Here is a 14,877-nt window from a genome sequence, read left to right as displayed (position 1 = left end):
GCTGGGGCTATAGGGAGACCCTCCTGTCTCAAAAACACAAAACAACAACAACGAAAACAAAAAAAAAACAGGAAGAAAAACAAAATGAGGTCTGCACAAAACTTACCAACATGGGCTCTTCCTTTCTCCACCTACCCTACACTGGACTGTAGGCTTACAAGCACACCTGGTTTATGCAGTGCTAGAGATGGAGCCCAGGGTTTCACACATGGTAGACAAGCATCAAGCCACATTTGTAGCCTTTGTACCTATTGTCTTAAGAATTCTAGAAAAAGGGCTAGACATAGTGGTACACTTCTTTAGTATCAGCACTCCAGAGGCAGAGGCAGGTAGATTTCTGAGTTCAAGGTCATCCTGGTTTCCAAAGTAAGACCTTATCTCAAAAAGACAACTGTAATGGGCAGAGATACTCCTACTATAGCCTTCTTGAAAGTTCTAGCACATTCTGGAAGTTAACAAACAGATTAAGATCTATTGGAGAAGATAGGAAGATCTACATTCTGGTCAAAATTACATCTAGTAGAAAAGCTAAATGCAATCTGTGACCCTGCCCTTCCCCCTTCAGCCTGGAAGGGGAGAGAGGTGGGGTCAGAGCAGTATCCTGAGAGGGACAGTCAGCTACCAACCAGCAGCCTCTAGAATCCCTTAGGTAACATCATCTCTACTGTTACAGCGGACCCACAGATGGGAAGGAAGTAGAGGATCAGAGATACAGTGAGAACAGAGGCAGCACAGGGCAGCACCAAGGTTACCCCAAATCCCTCCACACTTACCTATCATTGATCTTGATATTTTGGTCCGTCTGAGGGTCATACATAAACCTCATCAGTTGCAGGTGTAACACTGGTGGCAACGTTAGGAATTTCACACCTTTCTCTGCTTCCTGGACATTGGAAGGAATGTAGGTTTTAGTTCATCTACTTTTTAGAGACCACGTCCCACTTTGTAAACCTTGAATTTGCAGTGATTTTCCTGCCACTACCTCCCAAATGTTGAACTACAGGTGTGTGCCACCATACCAGGCTTTACCTGCCCCATAAATCTAGAAATGAACTGTTTCCCACTAGGGAGACTGCTCAGTAGTTAAAAACACTTGCTGGACAAGCCTGATGAAGAGTGATCCCTGGAACTTGCATGGAGGTGGAGGAGAGAAGTAACTCCATAAAGTTGTCCTCCTGACTTTCACATTCAGGTTGTAGTACACATGCCTACACATACATATCATGTACACATGCACATACGTGCACACAGAATTAAAAATTTAAAAGCAAAGGGGGAATACATCTGTGGACTTTTGGTGGCAAAGGTAAGGAAGTTTAGATATACATTTAGGAATCCTTAAAACTATCTGTTTAGGTATGCAATACATGGGAGACTACTTTGATGTGTGGCAAAGAGGGAAGGAATGGTTACGCAAAAGCCATTTGCTGCCTGCCATATGACATATTAAACACTATGCAAAAATATGGAGAGCCACAGAAAAATCATTAAGTAGAAAAGCAGAAACCGTGGTTACCATTATGTAAGATGAGGTGAGTTTTAGAAGCTCTGACAAGAACAAGTACAGAGCTGCAGGTAGGAGCGACTGCAGTGAATGGTCTCCTTCCCTAGACTCCTCTGCATGCCGAGGCACGTGCTTGGTGCTCACATTCCTCAACCTTACTTCTCATCAGCCCCTCTATCTCCCTCCCTCCCTCCCTCCCTCCCTCCTTCCTATCCTCAATCTCATCCCCACTTAAGAGACCTGGAAATAGGTGACTGGTATCAGGAACATAACTTGGCAACATTCTTTGTTGTACATGAGAATATTTAAGACAGGGTTATCTCATGCAAGACAAAAGCAAAGGACACAATCTCCTAATCCAAACTACCAAGGAGCAATGAACAAAGTGCCATCTCTACTGATCCCATATCATCCAGAATGGAGAAGAGCAGCTGATTTAGCTGCAGCGTCTCCAGCCAAGACAGTTGTTTCAGTGTGCAGAAAGGTCTTCCAATCTACTCAGGACCCGAGTGGTTAAACCCAGCAAAAGGGGTAGGTTGGTAAGTTCTGCAATGAGCTCTGGTAATAAATTCTCTGGATCAGTAACCCCAGTTATGAAGTTAGAAAACAAGACCCAAGACCACTGGATGCAGCTGGCCAGCCTGCATAGCAGCCACAGCCCAGCCTTTGACTTCCCATAGACCAGTCACTTGTTTACCGTGCTCACTGCTCTGCTCCATCCCACAGTCCCTCAGGACATCTTAGGGGATGTATTCCTTACTCTAGAAGCCCTAACCTACAGAAAATTCGATGCAATGCAAGAATCCAGCAAGCAAAGAGTCCAAGTGACTAAGAAAGCATATTTCTGATCAACAAAAAAGAAATTCTCCAGTGAGGGACAAAAGAAAGAGAAAACAACAGCCAACAATCTACCTGGCTGTACTGGCTCTGCCGAAGAAGAACTGCACCTCAGTGTTGTGTTGGGAGCACCTCCCAACCTCCCAGTCCATCACGGAGAAATCTCTTGGGGTAAAAAAATCCCAAAAGTACAAGAAAGGGCACAGCAGACTTTCAACTGGTGCAAAGAGTAGATGAAAGGAGTTACCTGCAGGCCGTGCTCCCCGGCATCATACTTGTTGTCACCATCTAGTTGTTCTACTGCCACATAATCCACAAATGATTCAAATACTTTTAAAAAAAGAGATAAAAAGTCAGCTTATAGGCTACATAGTGAGATGAATCTCAAAACAAAATAGACCTCAAAATAAAAAAAAACAACCAACAACAAAACATAACAAAAACAAAACAAAAAAACAACTGTGAAAATGAGACATTAAACCAGAATAGCAGTAATTATAAAACTTACTGTTTTTCTTTCCTTTTATGCTTAGCTGGATATCATAATAATCTTCTCTTCTATCAGATCGGTAGTCTACTTCTTTGCACTGAATATAGGACTGTGGGTAAGCAGAAGACAGCTTCAGCATTGGTAGTCATATCTACATTTACAATCCTTTAAAGCCATTTTTTAAAACTAGGGGTCACATACCACCATTTTGCCTCTGAATAATTTTGGAATGGTGCCTTCTACACATGTGCCTTTCATCTTATTTTCCACATTATCAAGCAACTGAAAGAGAAATTTTGGGCATTAAAAAAATTATACTTCATAACATACTAATTTAACATTTTACTAGTATTACAGCATTGTCAATATGCACAGAAATGCTAAACTATAAAAATATTATGACCTTTGGCATGCAATTATGAAAAACTATACAAATCTCATTTCTTGGTTGGATTTCTTTTTTTTTAAATGTCTACATGCAATAGTTGAGGTTAACCTTTTATACAACCTTTGGAATGAATTAGTAATCTGTAGTGTCTTTAGAAGCATTTTTTATGTTTATTTTACCTCAGTGGAAAAGCATGTAAATTGATCACTAAACTTAACTCGAAATGGTCCACACCAAGAGATTAATGAGGTTGAGCCTGTCAACAGGATTGACTGGTTTGTCCATGGATATTTAATGAACTGGATTCAATCCAGCTAGTGCTGCAAAAAAAAAAACACACCTTGCCCAGCCAATCACCTTGAACAGCCATTTCATGTCTGTGTGTGCACGCACCTGTCTTCCCTTAATCCAAGAATGAGAAAGTGCTAGTGGCTTACGAGGCTCCAGGACAGGCAGCAGCACACAGAGTTGGCTGCAGTGGGACGTGGAAGCAGCACACAGAGTTGGCTGCAGTGGGACGTGGAAGCAGAGGGGGTGCTGGAGCAGTAGCCAACAGTACTACTCTGCCGCTACTGTAGACTGAGCCAATCTGCCGGCCCCTTGCTTTGCTGACTCACATTCATGTGTTCATTTAACTAGTCAGGAGCCCACTGCTTACTACTGTGTAAGTCCAACCTTTCTTCCCCAGCACTTCACCTCTACTGACTCCAACAGTTCTTCCCACTGCCAAAAACTAGATGTGTCCTATTTCCAGGCATGACAGAGCACGTCTATAGGGGTAGCAAGAGAATCAGATCCAGGTCAGCCTCAGCTACACAGTGAGTTTAAGTCCAGCCTGGATTACATGAAACCTTGGCTCAAAACAAAATCCCCATACAACCTAAATGGGCATTGCCTTTTCTCTTTCCTGTACTTCAGTCATAAAAACCAGGGTAGGTGTGGTCTGAGCTAGCTCAGAGGTTTTACTTGACAAAGACCTCTGCTACCACCTCAAAACATTCACTCTAAGAACCATACAATTACAGCTTAAAACTTACCACTCGACAAAGTTCTTGAACATCATGTTGCATGAAGCTATCTAAAGTTTCCCACCTTTCAAAAAGAAAATAGTTATCTATATTTCAACTTCTGCATTTCAAGTGAGTGAATTAATAAGCAATCTAGATCTTAAAACTAAATTGAATCAACTGCTATCCTCAAGTTCACTTTTGGTGAAGATATCTTGGAAAACATTACAATTCAAAGCTGGAACTCATCAGTGGACAGTAAAATGTTTACAACTTACATTGGTTAGTGCTAAAGGAAGGTACATTAAGTAGACACATACTGTGAAGCTACACATGTTCTTCTGTTGAGAAGCAAAGTGGTGAATTGTTTTAAGAAAAAAAATCTAGAACAAAGCCTGATAATAAAAAACTCTGGGACAACTACATGATGGGCCTTTCTGAACTAAAGCCCACTTGAATACTGGGTCACTCTTCCGTCTCCACTCTTTGTCCCTTACACAGAAAGCAGACTGGAGGTGGATTACTGATACATACCCAAATGACTTTGTGAGCTTTTTTGTTCCTACGGGCTTATCGCTGTGCTGTAATTCATAGAACACTCTTTGTAATGCTAAAGGGACGCTTTTAGATGAATCATCGCCCTCTGTTGGCATCATGTACACAGCCTAAAAGAATTGATTTAGAAGTGTTTAATTTTATGTAGAAGTATCATTTCTAATATCATACGGAGTAAAGAAATTTGCTAGGCGCTTTTAACTATAGGCCAGAAAGTTTGAAAAAACACGAATGACTTTAGAGGCAATCTAGAAAACACAAAAGGCAAAAAAAAAAATTAAGTCACTTATAGCTTACTATCCAGAAAAGACATTCACTTTATACTCCTTGGCAGTATTTTAAATTTGCCACTATTTATGAACAAAAGATTTGATCTAAATGTAGATGATAATACTCAGAATTTCTACATCATAAAATCTCACGATAATCATCCAATAGTTATGTAACTGAAACACAGTAGTTGACAAATAGGCCAGAGCCCAATAACCAGCAGTATCCATTCCCTGTACTGTGTCAGACCCTCCACAGGAAACTTAACAGAAATGATTATTCTACATCATTAGATTCAAAGTATGTTCTTTTGCTGTTGGTTTTGAGAAAGGGTGTCACTATGTAGTCCCAACTGGTTGGACCTGACTTTAAAATAGACCCAGCTGGCCTCAAACTCACAAGGCTGCCTCTGTCTCCTGAGTGCTGGGATTAATTAAGATTAAAGGCCTATGTGGCAGTATGTTCTTATCAATGCTTGTAAACATAAGAGATATCACCTGATTCTGGTAGTTGGGGCAGAAGGATCACAAGCGCCAGTCTAGCAACTCAGTGAGACCCTTTTTCTCAGTTTTTTAATGGTGGTATAGAAGCTGGGTATGATGATTCACACCTTTGATCCCTGCACTCAGGAAACAGAGGCAGGATGATCTCTGAGTTCGAGGCCAGTCGGGGCTACATATTGAGACCCTGTCTCAAAATAAAATTAAAATAAAACAGGTGTGCAAAGGCTAAGAACATAGCTCAGAGGTAAAACATTTAGGCTCAAGTATCAAGTTAACTGTTACCCTTAATTGGTGCTACTTTTAAAAAGAAAAATCCTTTAAAAAAGGGAAAACCTTTATAGTCAAAGTAATTTCTAGCACAATTTAATACAGCTGATGGCCCAAGTCAGCTTGAACATCAGGTGTCTGGCACCAGAGAATACAACCAGGGAGTCTGGCAGGGTCTCCCCTGTCTCCACAGGGCTATAGACCACAGAGGATGGGGAATATTTGCTGAGGATGTTGCTGGACCTTTGGTATACTTTAAATATAAGGTAGAAGGCTCCCAGAGGAATATTACTCATTTACCTTTCGTAGTTGATTTGTGAAAAATAAAGTCTGCAGCAAGCTGTTCATGTAACATGTTGCTCCCTGATTCTTTAAACCGACATAGCCCGTATGCTTCTTCGAGTCCCACCTGAAAGATCAGTGCAAGTTTGAGGGTTTAATAAACCTATGGGATGGCTTCTGGCTTCTGTAATGCATTAGAGGTAGGGGGGTGACTTGGTGTCACTGCCATCACATGTTTTCTGGCACCCCGATATAGGAACCAGTCTATACACAACTCATCTAAGGCCTCAAACACTGTAAAAACTGAAGTCGGAGTTTCCATCACACACTCCCTTCATTGCTGTGGCTGTGTAAACTTAATCCCAGCTTTCATCTGTCTTCTGACAGCTCATAGCTCTGCTGTCATTTAAGATCCCCACTCAAAGACACTGGGATGCCCTTATATATATGAAATCTGACTATGAAGCAATCTTATCATACATATTACAGAAGCCACAAGTTTGATCACTAAGGCATGGCAACAACTGAAACCCTTTCTGCAGAGTCACATATGCAAAAGGAGGCAGGATGTGTATCTGATTTTTTTTGTCTTTTTTGAGACAGGGTCTCCCTGTAGTCCCAGCAGGCCTTGAACTCTCAAAAATTTGCCTGCCTCTGCCACCTAAATGCTGGTTAAAGACATGCGCCACCATGGCCCAGCTGTATCTGTTTTAAAACCAACTTCAAAGCCCCTGCAGTTTCTCCTTTGTTTTGCTCTTTGGGTGGCTGGTTCAGAGAAAAGGGTAGTCTGGGCTGTGGCCAATCTATCCTCACTCAATGCAGTAATAGAGCCAGAAAGCTACCATCAAGTAGAAAACTTCTTCCTCCATCCATCTCCCAACACAGACATGAACTAGCCACATCACTAATGAGGACAACAGCTACAACGTAGTCCCACGGCCTGGCCAATGGCTCAGATTACAGCCCACTTACCTTAATCATCACCGGAGTGGTCAAGGTGCCCAGCACATTCCTTGCTGACCTACAGTGGGTTTCCACACCCATATACTCCTCGAAATAAAGGCAGAGCCCCTCTCCGGTGGCTTTGGCTTCTCTAACAGACCAGTCTGTGCCTTTCTAATATTGGAAAACCAGCTGTCTGCAGGCTGGTTACATTCAGAACACCCATCAGTAAACACAAAGAACTGCCAATCAACCTGTTAAATGAAGGGTTCTGTGAAGCAAGCAGCTATGATGTGGGTGCTGAGGGCAGCCTTACTGGTTGAGAACATCTCTTAAACTTATGCTAATGCTACTCAATGCAGTACAGCACCACCCAATTAGCACTACCCAATCGAAGAGAACTTACGCAACTCCATGGGGAGCATCTGCCTGTACAAAAACTTCAAAGGTGACTTTGTCATCGTCTATAAATCCTTTCTCCGGATCAGTCACTTCCTATTGAAAAAAAAAAAAAAGAATATCTAGCTTGTGTAAGAACATACAAGCACCCCTTTATTCTAAAGAGACAACTGTGCTTGTGTTCTGTACTTAATAGATTAAAGGTGCTATTTTCAAAAATGTGTCCAGTTTTTCTCTAGTTCAAAAGTGCTTGTTTTAAGCATGGTCCTCTGCGAGTTTTGCAGAGGTGCTCAAAAATCAGTGCCACAGTCTGGGTACATTGAGACTCTGCAGAACTCTAACTAGAAGAGCCTCACTAGAACCACCCACTAGTCATTATCTCTGCAGGAAAGGGTCAAAGTTAACAAACACGAAAACCAAATGACAGAAAACCACCCAGCCTCAGAGCTTGGGAGATGGCTCAGGGGTTAAAAGCACTGGTTGCTCTTGCAGAGAACCCAGGTTCTAGTCCCAATACCCACATAGCAGCTAATGACCATCCGTAACTCCAGTTCAGGGGATCCAACTCCCCTCCTCTGCCCTCTGCATGAACTGCATGACCTGGGAGCAGAGGCATGCATGGTTGCAATACACTCATGCATATAAATAAAATATTTTTTAAAAGGCACCCAGGTTGAATCAGAATGGAGCCCCCCAAAGAGTGTGTTCTCAAGAAAGGGCAGTCCGTTGGGAAGGACTATCAATTTGTGGTTCAAAATTCATACTTAAGGGCTGGAGAGAAAACTCAACAGATAGCAGCACTGGCTTACTTACAGAAGACCCGGTTAAGTTCCCAGCACCCACATGGTGACTAATACATAACTCCAGTTCCAGGGGCTCTGATGTCCTCTTCTTGCCTCTGTGGGCACTGTACATAGAGGTATGCTTATATACATGCTGGCAAAACACTCATATACATTTTTTTAAAAAGTTCACTCTTAAGGGGCCAGTGAGAAGACTCAGTAGGTACAGGCATGTGTCCAGCAAGCCTGGTGACATGAATTCAATCTCTAGAACCCATGTAGAGGTGGAAGAGAGAAGTGACTATATAAAGTTGTCCTGTGACCTCCACACAGGCACTACCACATACCTACGCACTCTCACATCATACACAGACACAGACACAATAAATTTTAAAGTCTTCACTTGAATCCAGCACCTAACAACACCTAAACAACAGAAAGCCACACATACCTGCCCAACTAACATACCAAAAATTTCATTCTAAAATGACTCTGAAGACTAAAAGAATTAGACTAGCAAGAATGGTTGAATTACTGATACTAAATATACTGTTACTTACACTCCAGGCCATAAAATTGGAGAATCCCCAGTCATTTTCCTTGTGGAAGAATAAGTGACTAATGCGACGGCTGAATGACTTATCATCATCTCTGTAATTTATTATCTTCAGCACTGCTTGTGCGTGACAGGACCATGACCTGTTGAGGAAAAACATCCAAACCTTAGGTGGCAAGTATAACTGAGGCACACACATTTTTAAAACATCGAGACCAGCACACGAAAGTTCTTGTACACTGAGGTGCTAGTGAGCTTGTCTACCTTGAATAGGGAAGAGGGATTTGGAGTACGCCCGTAGAGTAAGACATGGCTTAACATGTGATTTCGTTTTTTAACCCCTAAAATGTTTGAAGCCAACATTTTTTAAATTATACCTATAAAACACAAGTCCTAGATTTTATAGAACTGTAGCTGGGCTGAGAATGTAGCTCAGAAGTAGTGGTTACATAGCGTACAGAAAGCCCTGGGTTGAGAGAGAAAACAGGAATAAAACAGGAACAAAATAGTGAATAAGCCAAGTGTGTGGCACGTGCACATAATCCCTAGCATTCAAGAAGCCAAGGCAAGAGAACTGCTGTGAACTCAATGCCAGCCTGGGTGACAAAGCAAAACTCTGCCCTCTTCCACATCCCCAAGCCAAGGCAGAGGTAAGAAGATGCATAGGCACCGACCTCTGGGCTCTACCAATAATGCAGCAGTTCCAATGACAGCCTGCATCTGCACCTCAGGTCTCCTAATATACCTCCCAGAGGGAGCACAGAAGCACAGGTCGGGATGCTGGAGGAGAGTTCCATGACCTCCCAGCTGTGCAGTCCTGCCTAGGCATCAAGAGACTCACTAAGTAAGGGCATCAATTTACAGTCAGAGACAAGCCCCATGCATGCAGGCAGGTGAAAGGCATGCCTTCAAATACAAAGAGGGGTCTCTGGACCAGTGCCTTAAAACAACATGGTGCACCATAAACATCACTGAAGTTCATGGTTTGGGATAGAAGCAGGGCCGTGCTGTATAGAATGTTACTATTGACCTCTAAAGTGGTTTAGAACTCTTCAAAGCAAGAAGTGGTATTCCAGTGAACACTTTTGCTTGCTCCTGAAGCTATGGGATGTGGGTAACTCACCTTTTCTAAACTATCATACAGGCCAAAAAGCCAACAGATAAAAACAAATCTAGCCCAAATACTCAAGAGATCAAAATTGAAATGGGCAAAGAAAAACTTCAATCTACCAAGGCCCTTGATAAGCATAAAATTAGTCAGGCACTTGTGAAGGTGCTGAGTGTCAATCTCAATCTGCTGGACGAACTAGGCAAGCACTCTACCACAGGGCACTCCCCAACTTAGCTTGGCCTTTCTGAAACATTAAAAGAGCTGTGTTCTTCCCAGGAGTGATTACAGAACAACCCAAACTGGTGTCCTTTGGCAAACACTCTCCCCCAGGGCTCCTAAGAGCCACAATCTGGGGGTGGCAGGGAGACTAGATCAGAAAAGGTCCAAGTGCACAGGTCAAGGCTCCTTGGTATGGACAGAGGGACAATAAACTCCATACTCCTTTCAGTCCTCTCTCAACTAGCCTTCTGACAAGAGTTTAACAGTAACAGGAATGTGGACTGAGAGGAAATTCATAAACTTCTGAAATCAAATCAATTGGGAAAGCTGAAAGCACTCAAAGTCTAAAATCTCTTTCCTCTAAGTATAAGGAGCACCAAAGCTTTCCTCTATTTCTATTTTGAGATAGGGTCTCACGTAGTCTAGGATGACCTTGAACTGATTCTTCTGCCTCTAACCCCAAATGTTGGTATTGAGACATTTTATAGTAAACCTCCTCTAAATGCCTCATTGAATGTTGTGAGTTGTACTTTCTAACTAGCCCACGGGAGCAAGTTATCAAAGGATAGAAAGGCTGTCTGGCCCTAACAACTGCAGGCTTCCCCATCAAGGCAATTGCTGGAGGTGAGAAGGAAGCAGGTAGCCCATGGCTGGCAAAGTCCACATGGGCCCTGCTTCCACAAGCTGGTGGGGTCTACAACACTAAGTCCAGTTTTTTATTTAAAGGAAATCATATACTTTCTTGTTTGGATAACCTGTACCAGGTATTTTTTTAGTCAAATCTACAGTCAGAGCTGGAGCTATAGCTCAGTAGTAGAATGCTTGTGTAACAAGGCCCTGGGTTCTATCCCCGGCACAAAGAAAAAAGGCTGAGTAGAGTTAAGAGAAAACTCAAAATGAAACTGAGTGAGGCTCATCAAATTTGGCTTCCAGCAAGGCAGGCTAACTATCTGTGCATTTGTAGTTGCATCATTTAAACTCTTACGTGGAGTCAGATTCAGCATTGCACTGGAGAAAGAATCCTACGCTTTTTTGGTGTGGTCTGTCTGGATAAAAGCGTGGCATCACCATAATCTTCCATGGCAGATTTCGCACAAAACACGGAGGGCTAAGGACCGACTCACTCAGTCTGCTGAAGCGCTCGACAGTGAACTGAAAGGTTGCCTCGGAGCGCCAACTGGTGTCTGCAAGAAAACATGCCATCAATCACAGAGCCAGGGCATTATAGAAAGTGCACGAACACCGCAGTAAACTGTTCTACAAGATCTCAATCCAACTGCTGAAGCCTCTGGGAAAATGATGGTGTCGTTTCCAACTCATGAAAGAGCTAAAGAGGAGTTTCTGTGTGGGTGGACTCTAAACCCAGAGTGGTTCACTCATACTTCTGTCTTCCCTCAGAGAACCAAGAATTCAAAGGGGAACAGCAAACATTAGTGTTTATCCCAAATCTGGGCACTGAGTGAAAGGACAGATGTGGGAAGAAACTGAAGGGCTCTGATTTCTATACAAGAACAAGACTTGTAGATAGAGGGAAGACATGAGCCTTGGGACTGAGACTAGGGAGGAGGGAGAGAAAGGGCAGCTGAACAGTGCAGGGCCCTCAGAAGGAAGAGGTACTGCCGGGGAACCAAGCACATGCCTGATAGCCAACTAAATGCTCCTTAGCTCAACTTGAGTGAAAGACTAAACTAGAGCCCTTATGAGAGGAATTTCTTTAAAGGAAGAAAGTGATGTTCTTTTCAACATGAATATTATTAGCCAGGAATGAAGGTTTCTATTTCTACAGTGCTTCTAAGCAGAGGATATTTCCATCTAAAATATACCATTTATTCACCATTGTAAGTGGCCACAAGTCATCAGGTTGAGGTAGCTACAGGGAAGGAACCATCCTCCATGACCACCCTGTCACACAGTTGCTACTGATGGGCACTGGCAAAACATACCAAAACTGCCACAGAAGGCCAAGGACCTGTAGAAATTTATCAAGGGATCATTTTCTGCCTGCCTCACTGCAGAGGGACCAACTCCCTGACAGGGACTTGGGGTTACACTGAGGGGCCTGAAAGGTTCTCAGCCCCACCTCCCAACCCACCCCCACTCCCAGAGAGTATAAGCCCTGATATCTCTGAACACTGGGTCCCAGAACACAACCAGGCTGGGCCTGTGAAGTGCATGCTATTTAATAGGGACACCCTATCACCCTGTATCTCCAGGTCACTGAAGGCCATCACAATGCAACCCCACAAGCCTACAGTCTTCAAATTGTACAAACACTGAGCTCTTAGTATTGTCTGCTTCTTGAAGTACTGAAGTTGCTAGAAGTTTGCAACTACCTGGATCTGTTCTTAAGAAAACATGTCCATCAGTCCTCACGAGAGGGTATTCTTTGAGCAAAGTCTCTTGACAGTTCCCACTTTCTCTTCTGCTTCCCCCAGTCTGTTATTGTGCACATTCTCGCTCCCCAGTCAGAGCAGGAGCACTACAGTAGGAAGAGCAGCTCCAAGGGGAGTTTTATCTAAGAGTTGAAGGCTGACCTAAGTCTGCTAGCTTGGGTATTCCTACACAATTGTGAGGGAAAAGTTTGCTAAAAGGAAGAATTCTGTTCAAGACAGTGTCTAAAATGACTTTACAGAAAGTTTGCCATACATACAAATCATACCTAAGCAGCATTAATTTCTACTTAACAGATAAGAAAACGGAGGCTTATAAAATGAAGGTTTTTACAAAGTAACTGAGTCTTCAAGGTGCCCCTGGTCTATGGAGACATCACACAGTGACTGGGCACTCCACAAAGTACAGGCACCAATAAAGCTAGCCTGTGTAATTCAGCCATGTAAGATTATACACTTTGTAGCCACAAAAATCAATGCATACTTTAATTGCTGTTTTTGATCTTCCATGTTACACATTAGTCAAATATACAACTGTGGTATAGTGCTGTGGTTCCCACACTATTCATGATCCCTACCTCACTCGTCTACTTCATCACATGCCACACTGCCCTGTACTCAAGACAGTCTTAGAACAGGCTTGGGAAGTTTGGCGCAAAGCTTGGGCAAATAATTTGGGGCCCTGGGTATAGCTCAATTATAGAGCTTATGCTTAGCATGGTCAAGGCTCTGGATGAAACCTAAAAAACAGGAAAAAATTCACCTCAGTGTTCAAACTAGCAGAACAAATGAGAATTTACAAATGCCAAAGGAAAAGTCTGAGACTCGAAACTTATTTGTCATACAAAGGGGTAGCTGATTAGCTTGTACAGGGCATTATATGAGACTAACAACGGTCTTTGCCCAAGAAAAATAGGTGCAATGGTACATGGGAGTGTTTTGCCTGCATGCAGTGCCTATGGATATCAGAAGAGGGAGTACAAGTCCCTGGATGTGGTACTATGTGGGTGCTGGGAACTAAATCAGAATCTTCTGGAAGAACAGGAAGTGTTCTTAATGGCTAAGCATTTCTTAAGCATTGTTTATAATCATTTCAAAGTTTATGTTTTTAAACACGGGTCATCATGAAGGACATCAAGAACCCTAACACTAGTACGCCATTCAAATGGAAAGTTTGGGGCCACTACGGTCATCTTGCCTACTGTTCCCCACTTCTTTTTTGCATGACAGATTCCTGTTATGAGCTATCATTACTTGGGTTCAGCCAGACTCCTTGATATAGCACTGGCTTTAATCCTGCCCCAGAGACCATGGAGTAGTAACCCTGGTTATCAGAATGTCACCAAAGCTTTGCTTGGCCCCTTTTCACAATGACCTTATCTACCAGACCCAGGTAAAAGACCAAAGGGTTGGTCCGAGCTTCAGTCACATGAAGAAAGATGATGAAAACAGAATATTCTAGGCTTCTGAAGACTACTCATTTATCCAAATGGTGTTTTAGGGTAATTTTTAATCAAACCCCACTTATTCCTATTAGTCATTCTCATACAAATTTTTGCAAGTCAGTGAATCCTGAGAAATTATATGTTTATAGATGCCCACAATCTATGTTCACAGGCTGTATGTTTGCTCTAAAACTTCTAATGGTCATCTAAGGAAAAACAATACATGAGAAACTAAGAGTAGGTATGACAAGAAAATAACCATTGACACTTGCCCACTAGTCCGCAAACAGGATTTTGAATGCTTTCTCTAAACTAAACATTTCTCCCATATGGGTTTGCACTGTCAAGCTACTGTAGTTCTTACAAAGATGAACCCTCTGCAAGTCAAGTCACTGATCATTTGGTTACAAAATGGCCTAAATCCAATGTTTCCCAGATCATGTGTCCTATAGTTGGATGTGTTAAGGGGTTCAGAGCCAGAGTATGGGGGATCACTACGAAAATCTCTGGAAGAAGCAATATGTTGGGCATGGATGGCTGAGGCATGCATAATGCACAGCTCCTCAACCTTCCAGGGGTTCTGTCCCCTCCCACATCACATGTGTATCCTACACGGGCTTCACAACCACATCATGGCTGGAAAAGGCCATCCTAAGTTCTGTTCCAGAACTAGAGCCCCGCTCTCCTGCACCTTTGGCGTGCTGTCAACAGGCTGTGACCTGAGGCCTCTCTGAAGACAACTCCAACTTCAAACCAAAAGAACTGCTGTTTTTTGAGAACACCCTACAGGGGCACTTCCACTTTTGGGTCCTATAAGCATTAGTAAGATTTACCGCTAATTTATCAGTAAGATTTGCCTCAAAAGTAACCTCATTTGCCTCATTATAACCTCTTAACAATGATTCTCAACTGAGACATTTAGTAAGGTCT

The 14,877-nt window shown here is 42.7% G+C and overlaps 1 protein-coding gene across 3 annotated transcripts in view; it reads right to left on the bottom strand.

Moving 5' to 3' along the window:
* The window catches only part of Usp7 (ubiquitin specific peptidase 7), a 50,741-nt gene that overhangs the window by 14,582 nt on the left and 21,282 nt on the right, over positions 1–14,877 (bottom strand). For all 3 annotated transcript variants that reach the window (XM_008829945.3, XM_029562009.1, XM_029562010.1), the window contains exons 3-12: positions 11,098–11,296; positions 8,787–8,925; positions 7,452–7,540; positions 6,122–6,230; positions 4,761–4,891; positions 4,257–4,311; positions 3,033–3,113; positions 2,850–2,940; positions 2,589–2,671; positions 774–883 (exon numbers count right to left, since the gene is read on the bottom strand). In XM_008829945.3, coding sequence (XP_008828167.1) covers positions 774–883; positions 2,589–2,671; positions 2,850–2,940; positions 3,033–3,113; positions 4,257–4,311; positions 4,761–4,891; positions 6,122–6,230; positions 7,452–7,540; positions 8,787–8,925; positions 11,098–11,296 — 1,087 coding nt within the window. The remainder of the gene's footprint in view (positions 1–773; positions 884–2,588; positions 2,672–2,849; positions 2,941–3,032; positions 3,114–4,256; positions 4,312–4,760; positions 4,892–6,121; positions 6,231–7,451; positions 7,541–8,786; positions 8,926–11,097; positions 11,297–14,877) is intronic.

The sequence above is a fragment of the Nannospalax galili genome, unplaced genomic scaffold, assembly GCF_000622305.1.
Source record: "Nannospalax galili isolate Female #2095 unplaced genomic scaffold, S.galili_v1.0 scaffold32, whole genome shotgun sequence".
Lineage (NCBI taxonomy): Eukaryota > Metazoa > Chordata > Mammalia > Rodentia > Spalacidae > Nannospalax > Nannospalax galili.
This window is presented reverse-complemented; position numbering and strand designations above follow the sequence as displayed.